This window comes from Artemia franciscana, chromosome 2, assembly GCF_032884065.1.
Source record: "Artemia franciscana chromosome 2, ASM3288406v1, whole genome shotgun sequence".
NCBI classification, from domain to species: domain Eukaryota; kingdom Metazoa; phylum Arthropoda; class Branchiopoda; order Anostraca; family Artemiidae; genus Artemia; species Artemia franciscana.
Genome location: NC_088864.1, coordinates 40,496,637 through 40,519,543, shown reverse-complemented (window position 1 = coordinate 40,519,543; position 22,907 = coordinate 40,496,637). Strand labels below are relative to the sequence as shown.

Sequence of the window (22,907 nt, the reverse complement as noted above, 5' to 3'; positions counted from 1 at the left end):
TTAGTGAATTAGTTTATACTTTTTTTTTGACAGTTCAGAGTGCCAACAATGACGAAACTTCGCCCAAGAGTTCACATATTTCGTAATCTTTATAATTTCGTAATAACCAAAAAAATCTGGAGAAAATCCCAGCTTTCAGATACGAATAGACCTAAGATGGAGCCAGAGGGCAAAAAATATTTTCATTTTGATGTACTTGGTACTTCAAATACTATCATGAGACATGATCGAACAACAGTCCCTTGCGCTCAATATAGTCTTGTAGCAATATTCAAGGTGGCAAAAAGTAAATGCTGAATTCTTTCAGAAAAAGAAAGAAAAATGATGTCCATCTTTTCTTCTTTTGTGTGAAAAATAAGCACTCGTTTTACTTCTTCTTAACCAACGGTGAACCAAGCGATGAACGTGTTTCTCCTATACTTTGAACACCTTAGGCCTACTGTAGTCGTGGTGACTGTGATTAGTTCCAAAAATTTTTGAAAACTTGAGAACAGAATTCCCTTGATTGTCCTAGGGAAGGTCGACTAGGGAGGATCTCAAATTTAAAAACAAAATGTGGTATATTAGTTGCTGAATATTTGACTACTAGGAGCCTAAAACAACGGAGAAGGAACCTGACTTGTGAGACCAGGAGAATCATTGTCATTATCCCTTTTGATAGCTTTTTGTTTTAAAGCCATGGCAGTTTAATATTGCTGCTACTGGTGACAGCGCAGATTCTTTACTTGAAATCATGGTTACAAGGCCCCAAATATTCAATTACAACACCCAAAATCCTATATAAATCCTTGATTAGATTGTGCAGACATTAGGAATTATTGGAAGAGGAATTACAAAACACATAAATCTATAATTGGAAGCAGAACATCTATTTAATCAAAACAGTGGAAAAACATACTGAAAACACAAGCAATAACATATTTTCTCTTCAAAAGGGGTGCTAGACCACACGTCTAAAAGAAATGTCTTTTTCACAGGTACACCTAAAAATGGTGGGCCTGTAAACATTTCGGTAAAAACTTCGGTATTCAGGCATATCATAAGGAGGCCCACAAAGAACACAATGTTCTGATGAACGATCAATCTTCACAACCTGTAAAAATAGAAAAAATCTCATAAGTGAGAATTTCCTGTTATGAATTTCTTATTCACTTAATTCACAAATGCGTTCATTTCAAAATTTACAATATTCATCGTTTTGTATTCTAGACCTTACTACTATACAAAAGCTGGACAACTTTATTTTTGTCGTTTTATCTGATTTTGTTAATTTTTTAGCTTTTTTTGCAAGTTATTTTACAAGTGTCTTAAAAATGCATAGAATCTTCAAAAATAAAAGATTTTTTTTTAGGAAAGTTATTTGCCCATATAGAGCATCCATAAGACAAATTGAGATGAAAAATAGAATGGTAAATCATTTTCGGAATTTTTTTTTAGGGAAATAGAATACAGAACTAGGGAAATAGAATACGGCGGATAACTCCAAGGGACCTTAAAAGTCTGTTACCAATTAATTTGCCATGTTCTTTCCACGAAATGTTCTCATCAATTGTAAATCCAAGATGTCTACTGGTATTTTACTCTATTTATGATATTATTTTTGACATTTAAATTGAGGTCTGTTTGGACTGATCCGATTCTAGAAAATAAAATATAATTTGTTTTACCATAATTTAGTGTTAAATACTGTCAATCAGCCCACGATACAAATTCAGTCAGAGCAAATTCCATTTTTTCAAATAAAGAAGCTAGATTTTCACATGCAACAAAAAGAAGTGTGTCATCTGCCAATATTATGATATTAGCTTCAGATAAATAATATTTTACATGGTCAATATGAATGAGAAAAAGCAGTGGTCCCGTTATTTAACCTTGTGGAACTCCACATGGTAAAAGATGGTGCTCTGATGTTGCATTTGCATTTTGTACAACTTGAGCTCTATTAATACAATACGAACAAAACCATTTTAAAGCCACATTACGTCCATCAATTATTCAAGAATTTGGAGTAATTTATCATGATCAACAGTGTCAAATGCCTTTTTAATGTCTAAAGGTAAAGCTGGGGTATTAGGCCTTTATCAAATGCATCATTCACCCAGTCAACCAATTTCAGAATTGCAATGTCTGTAGAAAGTCCTTTGCGAAAGCCAAATCGGGTATCACAAAGAAATTCTGCTCCTGGGGGTAATCATACATTTATGGTAGTCCTTTTATGGACTACTTTCTCATAAATCTCTGAAAAAAAAAATGTAAAATAGAAATGGGATGGTAATCACTCGGGTCATTTTTAGACTTCCCTTTGTGAAGGGGTAGCACTCGGGCTATTTTAAGTCTTTCTGCAAAAGTTCCCTCTTCAAGTGATAAATTAATCAGATGAGTCTAAATAGGAATAACAATTGTTTTTGTTGCTTTAAAAACTTTTAACGATACTTCATCTACTCCACAAGATTGCGATTTCATTCTCATAATTATTTCAATTATTTCATTTTCATCACAATTTGTAAAAAGGAATTCAGAAGTAACATGACGAGGTTTAAGTTTGAGGACTGGTGAACTTTTTGATCTTTTAACTGCTTCATGGCACAGCTTAGAGCCTTCTTCTGAAAAATAATTGCATAGATTTTCCGCAATTTCTTTTGGATCATTAACAATTTTTTCACTGAAATTCGGCATTTTAATCTGGTCCTTTTCCTTTTTATGCCAAAGTGTCTCATTAATGTCTCCGCTTCATGTTTCCTTTTATCTGTTCAAACTCTGTTTCGTAATAAGCTCTTTCAGCGTACCGTTTAATTTTATTCAGCCGATTTCTATACTCTTTGAAAGTAAGGAGTTTCTCATCCGTGGGGTCTTTTAAATAATCTTTATGCAATATATTCTTCATTTTTACAGATACAAGGATACTAGTCGTCATCCATTCTTTCCGAAGCTTATTATTTTTTTTTTTAACATTCTTTAAGGGGCAACATTTATCAAACTCACTATATATTTATCAAACTCTCGATAATGACTGAAATAAGGGGAGGGGGAGGATTCAACAAAAGGAATTGCCTAGTGATATTGATTTCACCTAGAGTCAAATGAAGTTAGTAATCGTATTAATTTTAATTAAGCGTGACTCAGGTTCGGTTTCCACCTCTCCTTACCACCACCTCTAGGGTTAAAACCAGCAGAGATTTCTCGTAAATCCTTTGACTTTCCATGTTTTTGTGGTTTTCTCAACGACTTGCAAAATCAACTAATTTTACTCCATATCCAGCCTTTATCTCATAAACTAGCTGGCGAAAAGTTTATAAAATGAGCAAAAAATAACAGAAACACGAAAGATTCAGCGCAAAAGATAAAGACAACAAGAGATACAATTTTTTTCTTGGCTGAAATGACTATCTCATCAAGTTTTCCAAAAAGTAAAGAATACCGTATTTTGTCCTTTATTTTTAGTTTTAGTGAAAAAAAAAGAAAAATGATTTGTCATCGAACTCTAAGTTAAACAAAATCAACGGTTTGTAAGATACTGTACAAAAAGAACAAATCCTTCAAGCAGGTTTAAAATGAAAAGTGCTTATTGACAATTTAAAAGCAATTTAAATAATATCTTTGACTGAACTCCTTTTCCATTTGCAAAAAATTAAGGGAAAAAATACATCCACACTAGAAAATTTATTCTTGTGTTTTCTTATACAACTAAAAACAGTTTTATCTAGTTTGCGGGGTCTTCTGTGTCCGCTCTTTAGCTTCACACCAATTTTATAATATGACAAAATTAGAGTTGATAATTCAGTATCAGCGAAGAAACTGCATTTTATATATTTTCTATCACTGGGCTCGAGCTACATAGTTACTAGTAGTAGTAGTAAGCTGATTTTAGTAGCAGCAAAAATTATTGAATGACAAATACGATTGAAGTAAAACAGATAAGGTAAAATTCAATCAATCAAATAAAGAATTCCAGCAAAACTAACTTACTTGGCCAGTCTTTAATCCATAATACCGTGCTGCGAAGTCGTCAGCTTGCATTACCGTAAGTTCATTCTCATCGCTTTAACAGAACAAAAAATGAATAAGAACATTAGAACATAAAAAGCTAAGCTTCCGAAATATAACAGTTTTACATGTATGCGAGTGGGAACAATCAACATGATTTTATAACGACAGTACACCTACTATATTGTCAATATTTTCAACATTAGAAAGAACTCAAATCGGAAATTTTTTTCCTAAGGAGGAAGGGGTTGAAACACATAGGTCATTTTCATGGCAACCAAATATTTTCTAACTGCAAACCTTGTGTCTATCCTCTTTATCATAAGCAGCACAATAGCACTGCCTAAGTAAAGAGCGATATGGGCACAATGTATTCTTTATTTTCTGTTTTTATTTTCGGTTTTAGACCCGGGCACTTCGCATCGATGAAGGTGTCGTAGAAACTTTGAAAAGAACTCATTCAATTGGAAATGGAGAGGGCTATTACCCCTTTTAATAGCCGAAAGTGATTGGAGAACAACTAACCCTCCTTCCATGCCAACCACTTTGCCAAACACACCCAACCAAAATTTGATTTAAGGATGTATTTAAGGTTGACAATCACCAACAGCACTATACGGGGCATATATGGTTTATATAGAAAAGGTGATCATATAAACTTCGCAAGGGGCTCATTGGATAGCTATTCAGAAGTTTAAGAGCCTTTTTTAAAATTCAGAGGAATGGGAGTGTGGATACCCCCACCCCAGACACACACCTCGTAAAAAAGCTCATTTAATTAGAAATTGAACTTTTTAAAGTTATTGAAGGGCAACTATCCACCCTCCCACGTCTACCGTGTTTCTAAACACATCCAATCAAAATTTTGCTATAGCCATTTTATTCAACGTAGGGGGTATATATGGTATATATAGAAAGGGTGATCGTATAAACTTCAGAGGGGGTTCATTGAATTGGTAGTCAGAAGTTCTAGCCCCCAGTTTAAGATTCAGAGTTATCACCCCCTTTCACACCTCGTATTTTCCCGAAATGTATCTGATGGAAATTTTGAGGTAGCCATTTGTTGTCGTAGAAATTTCAAAAAAAGCTCATTCGATTGGAAATTGAAAGGGCTAGACCACTTTTTATAGTCAAGAGTGATTGGAGGACAACCAACCCCTCCTCCCACGACCAACATTTCCCCAAGCACATCCAATCAAAATTTTGAGATTACTATTTTGTTCAACATAAATGAAAGGTCCAAAAATTATATCTATGAGGATGACAAACCACCGCAGCCCTCAGGACAAAAGTTATACCCTGGGGGCATATAAGGTATATATAGAAAAGGTTATTGTACAAACTTCGAAGGCGGCTCATTAGATTAGTTATCAGAATATGTAGTGCCCTTTTTAAGTTTCAGAGTGACAGGAGGGTAAATACCCCCGCCCCAACACCTCTTGCTTTCCTGAAATGTATCTGATAGAAATTCTGAGATGACCATTTATTGTTGTAAAAACATCGAAAAGAGCTCATTCGATTGGAAATTTGAAGGGCTTGTGTCCTTTTTAATAGTTGAAAGTCTTTGGAGGGCAACTAGCCCCTCTCCCACTCCCGAAATCCACCAAACACACCCAATCAAATTTTGAGATAGCCATTTTGTTTAAGGTAATCGAAAGGTCCAGAAATCATGTCTTCGAGGGCATGATTTCCAAATCATGTCGCCCAAAGCCCTCAGGGCAAGGGTTGTAAGTTATACCTTGGGAGCATATGAGGTTTATATAGAAAGGATGATCGTATAAACTTTGGAGGGGGCCCATTAGACTGGGAAGTTCTAGTGTCCTTTTTCAAGATTGATAGTGATCAAAGGGTGGATACCACACCTCGTATTTTCTAGAAATGTATCTGGTAGAAATTTTGAGATGACCATATGTTTTCGTAAAAACTTCAAAAAGAGATCAATCGATTGGAAATTGAAAGGGTTAGAGCCCTTTTTAATAGTCGGAAGTGACCGGAAGACAACTAACCCCGCTCCCACGTCCACCATTTCCCCAAACATGTCCAATCAAAGTTTGGAAATAATCGTTTATTCAACTAAAACAAATGGAAATTATGTCTTTGAGGATGACACCCCCCCCCCCCCGAGGCCGCAGGGAAAGGGTTGTAAGTAATGTCCTGGGGCACAAAAGATATATATATATATATATATATATATATATATATATATATATATATATATATATATATATATATAGAAAGGGTGATCGTGTGAACATCAGATGGGGCTCATTGGATAGGTAATAAGAGGATCTAGACCCCTTTGTGAGATTCAGAGTGATCGAAGGGTGGATGCCCCCACCGACACACACACACAGCTCGTATTTTTCCAAAATGCATCTGATAGAATTTTTAGATGGCAATTTGTTGTCATAGAAACTTCAAAAAGAGCTCATTCGATTGAAAATTGAAAGGGAGAGTGCCCTTATTACTAGTCGAAAGTGATTAGAGGGCTACTAACCCCTCCTCCCACGCCGACCATTTCCCCAAACACACACAATCAATAATTTAAGGAATATTTTAAGGAATCTTTAGAATATTTTAAGGAATCTTTAGGCGGATGTTGAATGAAATAAAAACAAACTAAGAGCATGTGGACTTTCAAAAAGGCGACAAAGCAATATCTGAAGAACAACTCATAATAGTAATTTAGAACTTTAAGGGCAAGTTGTGGGGGATTTTGAACTAGACTATATTTATACTTTTAATGCTACCACCACAGTCAATGTAACTAAGAATGCTAAAGGCATTAAGATGAAACTTTTAGGGTACGTTTAGGAATTTCAATTCAAGGAAAAAATTCCATGCATGCAGGTTTTCAGAAGGGCATATAAGCAATATCATAGGCAGCAACACTCTATAATAGCTACACATATCATTGAAACTTTTAAAGGAGCTAATCCAATTCAAAATTAAAAGTTCTGGTGCTCGTTTTAAAAGTAACAAGAGATTAGAGGACAAGCAGCCCTTCTCTCAAGCTCATTCATTTTCCAAATGCAGCCTGTCTAAATTGTGAGAGCCATTTTGTTCAGCATAGTAGAACGGTCCAGCAACTACGTCTTTAGATATATAAGGCATGTCAAACCCCAACAATTATTTAAATGGCCCGTTATAACTTAAAACTAAATATTACCTTAAAATAAATCAAAAGGCATTGTATTTATGGTTGCCAATAAAACACCTCAGCAATATATCGAGAACGAATCGGGGTATTAAGTTGAAACTTTTGGGGATACTTCTATTACTACTTCTGTTCGTACCATTTGAATAAATAAAAAGAGTAAGTTTATCCAAGTTGTCAAAGATCATAGACTGAATCTTGTGGGAATGATATTTAGTTTTGTTTCTTAGGTTAACTGGAAAAGCTATAAAATTAAATTAAAATATACTGTTTGTGTCAGGATAAAAAAATTGTTGAAGAAATTTCTCCAACATACAAATAACAACCCCTACTATGGATTCTTATAGAAAAAAAACGGAAAAGAGATAAAATATTATTTTTTCCATGAAAAACACTATGTCAATAAAAAAACGAACAGAAAATAATTTAAAGAAGAGCTAAGAGCTCATATGGCACTTGTGAAGAGGTCGGAAGAGCCAAGAGCTCATAGGGCATGAGCTCTTGCGACATTCTAAGAATCAATAGATTGATTTAAAATGAAAATCAGAGACTTAATGCCGGTTAGGATTTAAAATAAGAGCTCTGAGACACAAGGTCCTTCCAAATATCAAAATTCATTAAGATCCACTACGACCCACTCGTAACTTAAAAATACCTCATTTTTTCTAATTTTTCCTCTCCTTTCAGCCTCTCATATGGTAAAATCAGGGAAAACAACTTTATCAAGTCAATTTGTGCAGGTCCCTGACACGTCTACCAATTTTCATCGTCCCAGCACATCCATAAGCACTAAACTCGCCAAATATCATTAAGATCTGATCACCCATTCACAAGATGAAGGATGAATTCGGGATGAAGGGTTATTTTCTTTTACTTACTGGTGTACCTTTCTTTAATTTGTACCAGAGTTTATTATCTATTACGAAAAGCGACACATAGCTTTATAGTAGGTACTAGGTTTGATAAGATTATATTGCAAGTTTTGAGTTCTTTCATAAGATATAATTTTTAAGATTTCGAAGCGTTTAAAGATTCATTTTTAACGTGCACATTGAAAGAAATAATTCGGATCAAAAGTCTAAGAGAATTTAGAGACTTGATAGTAACATTCGGCTGTTAGATTGGGTTATCTTTGTCAACGAGGGACTTGCAAACTTCCCTAGTTTGTACACCCATTATTGGGTTGTGATATGCATTTTATTATAAGTCAATATAATGGTATTAAATCCTTGGATTCCCAATCAAAGTGTTGACTCCGCAACATTTCTGTTGGCGAAGACGACAAAAGGTTACTGCAACACTTCATGTCGTACAGGCAAGGTGATTTCCGGGGGCCAAGGTACCTTAAATAACTCATCAGCTTGAGGTTTGGCACCCACTTCGTCTGAGCATGACTCATAGCTTTGGTTATTATTTCCCTCTGGCCTTTGACCCTTTTCTGCTCGTGACATCATTACTTTCTTGTGGCTTAACGTCGTGTCCTTCAAAATAGAAACCATTCACAATGAAATTCCAAGGAAGCACGCTCAATTCTAGCAATACTGTTTGGCCACATCTTAAATAGGGCACATGAAACACGATACCCTCAATCGGAAAAGCATTGCTAGAATGTAATGTGGTCACTTTTCTGACAGTTTCAGATTCTTCGCTATTTCCTTCTACTTGAAAATTCTGGAGCGTCAATACAAATCTTCATTAAAATACGCTTTCTAACCTTTTCATTAGAAATGAATTTGGAAAGAGATTGCGCAATTGTTGTTTAGTCACTACATTAAAAAAAAATTGGGAATAAAACTTGATCAATCATAAAGAGCTCACAATTTTTTAGACCCAGTATTAGTTTGTCAGATTTCTAATAATGTAATGTTTTAATCATAACCGTAGGCTAGATGTTAAATTTTTACTTTTAATGTTAAGTAAAATAAATATTCAAAAAGAAATGCACTTATTTCTAAGGGTAAGGTAATAAATTATCTTCTTTTTGGAGATGTTTCTCAGTCAGAAAGCATGTGCTATGCATATATAAATTCACTTTTGTTGTGTTTTTTTTTTAAGTTTTTTTTGTAACCCCCCCCCCCCGTCAAAAAAATCCTGGATTATCTTGTCTTTTTTTAATTAGAATAAAGGAACTGATCAAGAGGGAACAAGCTCCTTTTTATTAATTTCATTATTGCAACACTAAGCATTATACTTCAAAGACTGAGGTATTTTCAATTAAATGCTTTGTCGCAATTATAGATAACGATATTACTATTTGGATTAATCTTTTATCAACACAGATACGACAGCTGTGCCGGAGAACTATCGATATGTTAAATATTTGGCACTGACAAAACTTACTACTGAGTATAAAGTGTTTCTTTATCCTCTGGGCTGATTATCACATGTCTAGGGACCAATGCGTTATCATTCATGTTGCAAAGCTCTGATTCTAGGAAATACTCGATGAGTACATCCCCAATTTTCTACAAAGAAAGAATCATACATTAGTAACAAAGGTGCAATCATCTTATACTTACAGAACTGAAATATTTACGCAAAATACCAGCGTCTACACAAAAATTTGACGTAAAGTTACGGACGGACTTCCCCTAGCCTCAACATAATTCGACCAATGACAAAGTCAGAACTTTTCCGTTTAAAATGGTTCTTGAGAAACGACTTGATAAGGATAAAAATAGATTCCATCGTTTTTTCGCAACCAAAACCTAGTACAGACATATAGAGGTAAAGAAGCTAGTACAAAAACATAGTAAAGCCCAGCAAAACAAGAAGTGGGAAAAGACCAAAAAAACAACAACAGACTTTTAAAAGAAATCCTATATCCTCATTTTTTTATCCCATTAAGAATAATAATAATAATAAATGTGATTTATTTTGAAATCCTGTCGGCTATACATCCCTTCACTTTCGAATCTGCGTGCAGAATCAAAAGAAGAATATTCTTCTAGATTTGAAAAATGTTCAAGCATGTAAGATTTTAAAAAAGAAATACATGTCAACTGCTTTTAGATGCAAGAACTTTTTTTTCACCATAAGTAAACATAGTATGCATTTAATTAATGGTAATTCAAGAATAAAAAAAAAGTAACACGACTGCTGTCATTTAAATGAGATATACAGAACACAATTCCAAAAAGTTAACTTTTTTAGGTTCAAAACCACTTGATTAAGTCTCAGCTTTGTAGTTTTACAAAAAAACGTAAATATGAAGATCAGCCATCCCCTCCCCCCAAAAAACTTTAAAATGTTTTACTAAGCGAAAATTGGCAAAGTCAACATTAGATAATCTTGAGCACATTATTAAGTTCAAGAACAAATCCTAAACTTACCTTCACCTACAGTGAACAGGAAGAAAATTACACTTCCTGTTAAATTATGCGGAGCATACGTGTTGATTGTTTTGTCACAGGTTCCCAGAACCAATCTAGGATCTTAAGAAAGGCACAGATTAAAAAGAGACGTAGAAAACTGCTTTTAAGCTGCCCAAGTTTTTTTTTCAGCTTCCTAGTTGATCTCACACTCAGTTTCCTTAAGCAAAAACTTTGATTACCGACCCTATTCTTAGCGTTAATGACATGGCGTCTAGCCTGTGTAGTAAAGAGATGGGCCAACTCTGGAGTATTCTTTTTTGAATTGTTTGTAATGGGTGTTGTGTATTTTTGTGTACAGTAATTATTCTTTTCCTGTTTTTCTGTCAATTTGTACTCCATCGTTTTCACTTTGTGTCCTGGTGGGTAATAAAATATTTCATTCATTCATTACCTTTCTATAAGATATTGGGCCTCGTCTAACAATAAAAATAGCTCTTGTAGCATTCCATAATCGACAAAAGGCTGCGATTTCTCTTCGAGGCATAGGCTCATCAAAAAAATATATGGACATTTCATCTAGAAATAATAGAAATATACATTCGAATGTTGTATTAAGCAAAAAAGATAGAGAAAAAAAGTCAAAATTTGATCAGAGGGTAAATACACTAAGAAGACAAATCTATTAGACATATTTTACTCACTATTCTAGCTTATATATTTATAGGCTAAAAAAAAGAATAAGAGAAAACAAAAAAGAGGGGAAAGGACCTCTCTAAGTCCATGAGATGGAACGGCAAGGTAAGTAACAAGTAAAGTTTGTGCTCCAACTGAAGAAAGGTATACAGGATAACATATTTTCGCACATAGTCAGCTCTAGGAGGTACATACATATTGAATTTCCCAAATTTGCCCTTGAAGGGGGAAAATGAGGGAGAAAAACGATTTTTGTGACAATAAATATTTTGGAGTTTAAATAGTCGTTTCCTATAAAATCAAGCGTTGACTCCAAATCCGAATTCAGGCTCACATTTTTCCTTACCCTTAAGCCCATTTCCATCCTAAAATAACGATGAGGAGGTTAAAACTCGAAATTATAATGTTGTCGTATTTTACGATCGTTTCCTATGAAGTGAATGGTAGCGAATAAAAAAATTAAAGATAAAAACTTGATTTTACGTTGTCAATTACTTCATCTTACCTCATACGGTTGTGATAGTCAACCTATATGAACTAGTAATTTTAGTAATTTTGGGTCAATCCATCATGTCCTATCAAGCTAGGAATGGTGCCTTAAAAGTCTCGAAGAGTTTAATTTCAAACCAGTATTCCAGAATTACCCCACTCCTCTAATTTGCAGTTTCCATTCCCTAGTGCCTTTCTTTGGCTGACCTAATCAGTTGAGCCATCTACCATAGTGCTTGCTACATGACTGGGTTCAGGGCTATATAGAAGGTTTGTACCGTTTTATGTACTTCAAAACAGAAAAGAAAAAAGAATAATGCTAGCGAGCTGGAAAAACTCTAGTCATTACTACTGACGAACCGCTTTACTGGAGGGCAAAGCGCATCGTCGATGCAGAGCCAGCCGTAAGTGTTTTGAGAAATGTCATTGTTGTCCTAAATGGATTTGACACGCGCAAGAGTTTCCTAGGAGCCATTGCCTTCCTTATGACTGAATCAGGAATTTTGGAAACCAAAAGTCAATCATATACGTGGCTAACACTGGGTGAAGTATGTTACAAGGCTAAGGTGTCTCGCCTGTTGTGCGAGGCCATGGTCTGTTGGAGGTAGCACTTTATGCGAATCTTTTATCACCAAAATAGCAGTGTTTGATGCCAATGACATGCAACCTGAAACTGAAAAGGCAAAACAGGCGTATAAGATGCTCCTTGAAGGAGATACCATCGACGAAGCGTAGGTGTCAGAAGCAGCAGAGCTTATCCATGAACCAGTTCATAGTGTAAAAGAACGATTATCCGAGTCCAGAAATGCCCATCTTTGGTTTTGGTGTTTAGACCTACTTGGAATCTTGAAAAAGAAGCTGAGATCTGAACGAAGTGGCAATTTTGAGTTTTATCTACAGTATTAGTTAGAAATGCTTCCTTTCTTTGCTGATATAATCTTTACACGACGCCTGCTTGCTTGTTCGTGCAGTCGACTTTTCAGTTGAGGTAAGACAACCTAGAGCAGTAGAGAATGTTCCAGGAATAACTGCTAATCTGGAGAACTAACAACTACTGGGCGGCACTTTCTCCTGATTTGGTAACCAAACAAACATTAATGAGAACTATGAAAACGAGTGTAACTACGGCTGAGAATGGTATAACCAGTTTTAATCTACCGGCTTCCAATTGTAGTGGCTAGCACCAGCGGTTTTGAATTGAACAGGGTTCTGTCGTTTGAGCACTGTACTTTTCCATCATTGCTCTTTAGTTTCTAGGTGATGAGGCACAGCTGAGAAAGCCTCTCCAACAAATGCACTGATGAAAATTTAAGGGTTCGGTGGTCGAGTGACACTGACAACCTCCCAGAGAGTTTTGGACAGAAACTGGCTAGTACACTTAATACTGTGGACCAAAGGATCCACATACTCTAAGATAGAAGAATCTTACGAAAATTATCTCAAAAGGCATTTCAGCCAGGTAGTGGTAGATTTTGAATTTTACACTGATTGACGGACAACGAAAAATTGCACACAGCTGAAGATTGTAAAATGATAGAATTCTTTCTATCACGCTTTCAGCGACACATACAGCAACAAACTTTCTTTTTTTACCTTCTCTGTCAGCTGCAAGCCTGGTTTCGCGTTGCTCTGGTAGTTCCTCGACACGCCTTTTTTTTTAATTTCTCTCTCAACTGCAAGTCTGGCTTCGCGTTGCTCTCGTGGTTCCTCGACACGCCTTCGTTGATGTAAATTGCACATTCCTAATCTGGCCCATTCTCTTTGAACCACAAGCCTGGTTTTGCATTGCTCCAGTGTTTCGTCCTGGTGTTCAGGTTTTGGTAACAGTTGACATTTGGTAACATTTGACACTAATTGAAACTTGGACAAATTTTCATTGTGTACCTAGCACTCTAAAGTTCAACAATTGCTAATAAACCTCAACCTTTTGGGTTTCTGTTTTAACGTTTTCGAATTACTTTAATCCATTGTCAAAATATATTGAAATATTTGTGCAATTACCAGTTTTTTTATATTTTAAACAATTTGATAAAATTGAAAGAGCCTTAATTTTTTGAATACTTGTTATTCAAAAAAGTAATTTTTTCTTTTTTTTCTTTTTTAGTTTTTTTCTTCTTTATACTTTTTTATTTTTAGCTTTTTCAGATTTTTGTTTTTTTTTTAGTTTTTTGCCTTTTTTTAGGCTTTTTCTCTTTTTTTTATAACGGTAATAACGTGTATTACCGATAATACCGGTAATAATAGTGTAACAGACGGACATACGACTTATGGAGCATACGACTATTATATATATATATATATATATATATATATATATATATATATATATATATATATATATATATATATATAACAAGGAAAAGATAAAACTCCACAAAAAAACACTCCAACGAGACTGCGGCCAGAAGAGAGAAATGACCAAAATAACGCGGATATTCCGCCTGTATAAAAATTAGGCGTCCTCAGCACATGACAAAAAAAAACAAAAAAACACTAAACTAAAACAAATAAAACCACCGCCAATAATAATAAATATAATTGTCGCAACTGATCAGATTTAGCGCACCAGAGAAACCTTGAGTCGAAGTTTCAAGCTCCTACATAACAAAATGTAGAATTTTGTTGTTGTTTTTTTTTGCCAAAAGAAAGATAATAGTTGCGTGTTTAATTTATTTGTTTTCCAGAGTTGCTCGTATCGAAATAATGGTCATAGAGGATTGTTAGAGTGCATTTGAACGGAAAATATACTTCTAGTGGCCTTTTAGTGACCTGAAATGTTGGAGGACAACTAACCCACCTCAGGCGGCTATCTGTTAGGAAAAATGGACATAGAAATGGTCTTTCCCATGCTCATTTTTCCCCAGAGTTGTTCAATCAAAATTTTTAAATAGTCATTTTGTTCAGCACAGCTGAACTATGTTTTTAGGGGTAACATGACCCTTTTCTCTCCCACAGCCCTTGGGGAGAGGCCTACAAGTTATGAAACTCGTCCATTGTTTACGTATAGTATTTGTTATAGGGAAGTATACACACTTTTTTGGGAGGGAGAAAAATTCAGTTTGTATGGAAAAAGACCTTCATATGTGTTTATACAATTTTTGATAGAAACAGTTCCTTGCGTATAAAAATAATGTATGTGAAAAATTGGTGAAAATTAAACTAAGACCGGATAGCACCAAAAAACCAAGGTAGGTGTAGATTTCCTTCGATAATGTGGTTGTCATGGTGAATCTAACAGACTTATAATGTTTGAATTTTTGCTATTTTTGACAGTTTAATGTTCTATTTTGCTATTAGTGATTGACAATTTTGTTATTTTAAAATAAGTTTTAAAATAAGTGCTAAAAACTGTTTGTCAAACTATTCTCAAAAGGAAAATAAGCAAGAAGTTGTCACCCAGTTCCCTAATTTAAAAAAAGTGAAAATCGGCAAAAATTAAACTAAGACCAGATTGCAACAAAAAGCCAAGGAAGGTGTAGATTTCTTTCGATAGTGTGGTTGTTATCGTGCATCTAACAGACTTACAATATTTGAATATTTGCTATTTTTGAGAGTTTAATGTTTTATTTTTGCTATTAGTGTTTGACAGTTTTGCTAATTTAAACTTTTAAAATAAGTGCTAAAAACCGTTTGTCAAACTATTCTCAAAAGGAAAATAAGCAAGAAGTTGTTACCCAATTCCCTAATTAAAAAAAAAAAAGAAAAAAAAGTGAAAATCGGCAAAAATTAAACTAAGACCAGATTGCAACAAATGCCAAGGAAGGTGTAGATTTCTTTCGATAGTGTGGTTGTTATCGTGAATCTAACAGACTTACACTATTTGAATATTTGCTATTTTTGAGAGTTTAATGTTTTATGTTTGCTATTAGTGTTTGACAGTTTTGCTAATTTAAACTTTTAAAATAACTGCTAAAAACCGTTTGTCAAACTATTCTCAAAAGGAAAATAAGCAAGAAGTTGTTACCCAATTCCCTAATTAAAAAAAAAAGAAAAAAAAAAGTGAAAATCGGCAAAAATTAAACTAAGACCAGATTGCAAGAAAAAGCTAAGGAAGGTGTAGATTTCTTTTGATGGTGTGGTTGTCATCGACAATCGAACATACTGATAATATTTAATTTCTTATGGACAAAATCATGACAATTCACACGGTTTAGTTTTGCTGTTATATTTGTACAGTTCAACATAGAAACACTGACAAAAATGGGATCCTGTCATAAAAACTTCATAATTCTGAAACAACTAAAATCAAAATTTAGCGTTAAATTCTGAGCAATAACTTTGAGCTAAACCCTTAATGCGTATGCTATGGTAGGATAGCTGTAATAAATGTGCTGTGACCTCATAGCTCACCTTTTATTGAAGAAATATTTTAATTGTAATATACGAAATTGTAGCCTTAGGCTTGCATCTATATGCTCTAGACCTAATACTTAATCTGCGTGTAAAAAATGGGGTCTAAAGGAGGGAATAGTAACCTCACTCCCTTATATTGATTAAATATTAAAAAACAAGTTTTTTTTAAACTGAAAGTAAGGCTTTGACTTGGCCTTATTAAAAAAGAAACGATATACATAATCTTATACAAAGGAGACAGGGAGGCAACTCGTTTTGTCTCCTTTAATAATTTAGAGAGAAAAAAAGAAGGAATTACACCTCAATAACTCACACAGAGTACATACAAAATAGAGAAAAAGAGAGAGAGAGAGAAGAAGCGAAAAAAAGAAGAAGAAAAACGACTCATGTGGACACGGATGGGACTTATAAACTAAATTATAAATAAATCACTTTACATTCAATCTCCACTACTATAAGCAGAAAGAACTATCTCTTTCAATTTCTTTTTAATATGTATAGAGTGATGGTGACCCACTTATTAAATCGAGTAGTTTATATTTATTGGCAATCTCAGGAAGTTGATATCTTAAACTTAGTCTTGATATCTCATTTTTAATAAAAGGAAAAAGAAACTTATTCCTTGCTCTTGAGAAAATGCTATGTTTATTTTCAACTAAGAGTTTCATATTAGTGAAAAATTATCCCTACGTAGGATTTCTAAAAACCATATGCTTATATTAAGGTGAAAAATTTGTTGCAAATGAAGAATATCAAGAAATAAAAATGTTGTTTTAGTTTCAGATAATTCTTTTGTCTTCCTAGGGTGTGTTAAAAAAAGGTCCAGGATTCTTATTGCCTAAGGAGCGACATTAAAACTTAAAACGAAAAGAAATTATTCCGTATAGTAAAGGGTTGTCCCCTCCTCAGCAACTCACTCTTTACGCTAAAGTTTGACTCTTTGTCACAACTCTACTTTTTAAAACCATAAAAATAACTTTAGCGTAAAGATCGAGGTGTTGAGGAGGAGACAACCCCTTTACTATACAGACTAATTTCTGTTCATTTTAAGTTTTAATGTCGCTCCTTAGTTTCAGTTAAAAAAAACTTGTTTTTTTTTCTTTAATTTCTGAACATTTTTGAATTAATACATGTTTTGATTTTGACTCTCAACGCATAAATAATTAAAACTAAATTTGTATATAATTTTTTTTTGGCTAAATGGCTTTCTCATAGTATTAATCGGTAGATTTTGAGAAAAATGTAGCGGGAGAGGAGGCTTAGTTGCCCTCAAATTTTTCATTACTTAAAAATGCAACTAGAACTTTTAATTTTTTACGAACGTTTTCATTATTAAAAAATATACATAACTTACGAATTGACTTACGTAGCGAACTTCTATATTCGTATGTTTCTATTACGTATATGAGGGGATTCACCCCTTCTTCAATACATTGCTCTTTACACTAAAGTTTAAATTTTGTCCCAATTCCTTAAGAATGACCCCTGAAATCACAAAAACCGTAGAATAAACAGTTGAAATTACTAAAAATACTTTAGCGTAAAGAGCGAGGTATTACGAGGAGGTAAACCCCTCATATGCGTAATAATTTCTGTTCGTAAAGTTTTAATTTTGCTCCTTATTTTCAGTTGAAGAAACTTTCAATATTTATTTTTCATTACTTTTTTTTAATAATGCTAGAAAATCCTGCGCCCCTTTCATTGAAATTCTCTTCCCCCGTGACAACTTTCTCCATGGAAAGATCCTCCCAAGTAACCCCCCTTCAACTTCTCCCCCCCCCAACCAAAAAAATCCTTGTGAAAATGTCTGTACACTTCCCAATAACCATTACTATATGTAAACACTAGTCGAAAGTTTGTAACTTGCAGCCCCTCCCACGGGGACTCTGGGGGGTTAAGTCGGCCCGAAAGACATAGTTAGTAGTTTTTTGACTATTGTGAATAAAATGGTTATCTCAGAACTTTGATCCGGTGACTTTGGGGGGAAAATGAGCGCGGGAGGGGGCCTAGGTGCCCTCCAATTGTTTTGGTAACTTAAAAAGGGCACTAGAACTTTTAATTTACGTTAGAATTAGCCCTATCGCGACATTCTAGGACCACTGAGTCGATACGATCACCCCTGGGGAAAAAAATTACAAAAAAAAAAAAAAAATAAAAAAAATAAACACGCATTCGTGATCTGTCTTCTGGCAAAATAATGCAAAATTTCATACTTTTGTAGATAGGAGCTTGAAACTTCTACATTAGGGTTTTCTGATACGGTGAATCTGATGGTGTGATTTTTGTTAAGATTGTATGACTTTTAGGGGTTTTCCCCCTATTTTCTAAAATAAGGAAACTTTTTCTCAGGCTCATAACTTTTTATAGATAAGACTAAACTTGATGAAACTTATATATTTAAAATCAGCATTAAAATGCAATTCTTTTGATGTAACTATTGGTATCAAAATTCCAGAGTTTAGGTTACTATTGAGCCGGGTCGCTCCTTACTGCAGTTCGTTACCACGAACTGTTTGACAAATCGACCATTGTATCTGGCCTAGTTGCACACCATCTATACGGATGCTGGTCAACTGATATTATTATTGGAAGGAGGGGGCATAGAGCCTTAAAAGGGCTTAAGACTCACATTTTAAAATTTTCTATTGGAGTTGCTTCAGATGAACCCAAATAAATGCTCAGAGTGACATGGATTTAACCCCTTAACTCCCTTCAGCATGAAAAACTTGTACATCTTTGGGTATATAATTTTCAAAGCCTGCAGTGTGGGTGCTGAGATGGTGAAATGTCCCCTCTTATTTTGGAGACAATAGTCTATTTTAAAAATTATGCTTAAAGAAAAACATACTAATTGAGTTCTTTATATAAAAGCATTGATCTGTAAAACTTAAACTTTGATGTGCGGAATGGGCTTGAGGGGAGGGGAGGATATAAAATCACTTTTAAATCCAGCCATTTATAAAATTGTTTTACTGCTAGTGCTACTGCCAACTTATTGGAGACATAGTTTCTTGAGCCGAATACAGCACAAACCCAAGTTATTATCTTGACTACATCTATCCCAAAGGTTACCACTCCCCAAGAGTACTAAAATCAATCAAAGAAAATCGCTAAACACGAACAGGAAAAACCAATGTGCATTATTACTTGCTTCATAGAAAATAGAAACTCGCTTAATTTGGAAACAAAACATCAGTTTTGATCATCTTTTGAACATCAGTTTTGATCATCAAGAAAAAGAAGTTTATCATCTTTGTCTTCATCTTTTCTTTCCTACAGGGAAACCGTGCAGCACATTTAGCCAAATCATAAGGTGACTAAAGAATTACCACCTTTGAGAATTGGCACCAATAGAAAACTATAGTTAATTTTTTTTTTATTGTTTGCACATAAAAGTGACAACCATAATAATAATAATAATTTTTATTGCTCTAAAAGATCAAAAAATTCAATTCTAATTAATTAACCCTGCAAAACAAAATCAAGCAAATTAAAAATATATATATTTATGTGTTTCATTTCTAGCCTGAGAACCAGTTCTAACCTTTGAGCACTTACAAGATACTCAGCACGCATTATACTTACCAGTACTCTTTCATGAAATCTACACTGTCCATACACTAAGCTTAGTAAATTCCTCTATTCTTGAAAGTCAAACATAACCTGACCTGCATTCTCATCCCTTTCTCTACACATGGGAAAAACGTAAGGATCATTCTGCTCTTACTTCCTACCTAAAACTTTTCTTTTTATTCCAAGTGGTAAACTCTTTCCCATTATTGCTATAAAATACTTCAACTCATCCTTTCCTGATTTCATCTTAAACGCACAGGACTTAACCATAAAGTGTTACAACATGGATTCCTTGGTGACAAAGGCAGACAAATTTTCTAAGAAAGGGCTATTCGATTTACCCCAGCACACGAGATCTTATTGAATTAAATTTTTTTATTTCCTTAAAATTTGAAATAATGGGAGGGTTTTTGCTCATTCAAACAATTTATCCAGCCTCCCCCTCCCGTAACATTTATCACAAGTTACGTATCATATATCCCACAGTTTTGTTTTATAGGAATTTAGAATTTCATATATTTACACAATTTTCTCACCTGAGGATGCTGCATTTGACCAGGCCTTGATTGACAGTCTTATGGCCGATCCTGAACTCCTAACAATTTTCTTGGACCACACCATGACACCTGGCAACATCACTCTCGGTACATTTGTCAACGATGTCACAGTTACTATCCTTCAAGGATCAACTGTTCGCACCAATATCTATGGATCTGTAAGCTATGCATTTGAACGTGATTTTTGAAAGTTAAAGAACATTTTTTCAGGAAGGTAATAAGAAAATGCTTGAAGCTTGACAATATTAGGTCCTCAGCAGTCGTACTACATAATTATATAAAATCCAATCATGTTTGTTATAAACATATTTTATTTATTTAATTTGAATTTATTTAATTTAATTATTCTGATATTTCAAGAGTATATGAATATTATGGACGAAAATTTATCATTTAAGACCATGTAAAAGCTATAAGTAAAATATTATCATGGAATTTAGGGATTATCCGTAAATTAAAACATTTTGTTCCTTCATATGTTTACGGTTATCGTATTTTTCTCTAATACATCCATGTATTTTACACTGTTTGTCTGTAGGGCTTGGTATTTTCCCACAATACTTCGCCCAATACGTGTACTACAGAATAATGCCATTAGATCAGTTTGTGGAATAAGGAACTGGGATTCGGTCAGGTCAATTAATATAATACCTGCAGCTGGATTGTGTGATTTTTATACCCTGATTTTTATGTACACGTATTGTTTTGGGTGCCTTTCAAACTGTTTTACCGTTTTGGTGTGCTACCGGTTGATTTTGTCACTGTTTTTTTCTTATAATAAATTGCTATTGCTACTACTAGTAGTAAAAAGGTGACCCACTCCCCTGGCTTTAACCCAAAATATTAAAAATTACATGCAAGTACGAACTCGTCAGTCATGGAGTTGGCTAAATAGAATCTATTAGTCTGCAATATAGCTGGACCCCTTCCTTCATACCCGAGTCAAAATCTTGAGAATGGTCCTAGAATGGACAATACTGAAAAAAACTCATAAGTGCGCGTCATTCCTGAACATCAAATCTTAGTTTTAACTGTTAAGCATGAATTGTAACAAACGTTTTCAATGATTTTTCATCATTTTGTTACTTAATTAATGGTTATTGATTATTATAACGGTTAGTAATAACAGTAGATTAAATAAAAAAAAATATTCAGGGTTTTTAATATTCGATGCGATTTCAATAACTACAGAAGTGGTAAAAATGACTATGCTTGAAGATTATTTACTTCTATTTTTAGACAATTAAGGCACTTCTAAGTTTCGCCTTAAAAAAAAAGAAAAAAACTGTTCTGGATGAAATAAAAGGCAAAATTAAAGCATAAGACAGTGATAAACTGTCACTTCTCAGCATATGCAACATACCCGTATATTGTATAATCAACACAAACAAAGATGCTGCCGATAATCTTCTGTATTTTTGACCTAAGGATAAGGATCCTCAAGAGCCATTGCTGGCACCAGGGACAAATTTCCAGCATTTTTATTGAAGGGGCAAGAGGGGCCCGTATCTGGACAGTCAAGGGGCCTGAGCTATATAATAGTTTTTCTTTCCACATTATTGGGGGTCAACTGATTCCCTTGCTCTTTCATCCAAATGACGCCCCTGGCCGGCGCATAGCGAGTTGCTTGAAGGTGGTTCTAAAAGAACTGATAAATTTAATAAATTTTCCAGCCCAGAAACGGTACACAAGGGCGACATATTTAATATCATACTTAACCTAAAGCTGAATAAACTGGTCTAAAATCACTCGCAGCATCTTAGTTTCTTTCTAACACTGTAACAAAACGATTTTCTCAACACTCTACCTTTAATTAAGAAGACAGTAGATCTTAGTTCCACTTGGCTTTGCCTGATTAGGTTTTTGATTTTCACCTTATTTGGCACCACCTCATGGCACCGCCTCGCTAGATGACACCGTCCTACTACCTTGTATATCAAACGAAACTTACATTCATTGCAGTAATTGCTTAATTACGTTTTTTCAACGTTGGACTAACTAGTTCTTAAAACCCCTCCCCCCAATTTTGGAATCTGCTCCAAAAAGTGGCGATTTTCAATTATTATTTAAACGTAACCCTACCTATATCGATTTAAAAAAAGCCTGTGGAAGTTAAGATAGCTTATATGAGCCATTATTCGTCTTTCTATTAACAATTTACTACCATTCCTTTACAATTTAAGAATTTTTATGAACATTCTAAATGTTGGCCCGGGGAGAGGAGAGAGGCAACTAAAGATATATTAGCATTATTCATGCAAAATAGTGTTTTTTTTTCCAAGGGACTCTAAACCCCTGTCAAGGGTGTCAAATGAGGGCAGTTTCAATGTGGTGTTATTTTTTAGATTAGTTTTCATATTTTAGGGGTGTTGACCACTTTTCCAAATTTCCCTAAAATTTGTTTTCGTACATTAATTCTCGGTAATTATTTAGTTTAATCTGGAGCAATGTTGTGTTTTCTAAGTTTGTGTTAGTTGGTAATTTTTTCTCTAGGCAGTTCCTTTGAAAGCATATTTCCAAATTTCATTTACTGTGGGCTAAGGTTTGGTTTTCACCAGGTTTCAGCTAATGCAGTTATTATAATTGATAGGAACTAAAAATAATAAAATAAAACGCAAATTTTAAATAAGCCCAATAGTAGTTGCCCTTGCTAGACTCGACTGAGATCACAATTCTGACTTTTTTATGATACCAAATTTTTATTCGTTGTCTTTACAGAGCAGTGGAGACCAAGTATATTAATCAGATTACAGACTCAATTTTTAATTTTCTGAGTTTCGTTAACTT

General features: G+C 34.3%; 1 protein-coding gene across 1 annotated transcript; it reads right to left on the bottom strand.

Moving 5' to 3' along the window:
• Positions 1–850: 850 nt before the first annotated feature.
• Positions 851–11,051, bottom strand: LOC136041566 (DNA-directed RNA polymerases I, II, and III subunit RPABC1-like). The gene is made up of 4 exons (XM_065726253.1): positions 10,907–11,051; positions 9,482–9,606; positions 3,967–4,039; positions 851–1,093 (listed from the first exon to the last, which is right to left on the bottom strand). The coding sequence occupies exons 1-4, from the start codon at positions 11,024–11,026 to the stop codon at positions 941–943; spliced, it is 471 nt and encodes a 156-aa protein (XP_065582325.1). The 5' UTR covers positions 11,027–11,051; the 3' UTR covers positions 851–940.
• Between the last annotated feature and the right edge of the window lie 11,856 nt (positions 11,052–22,907).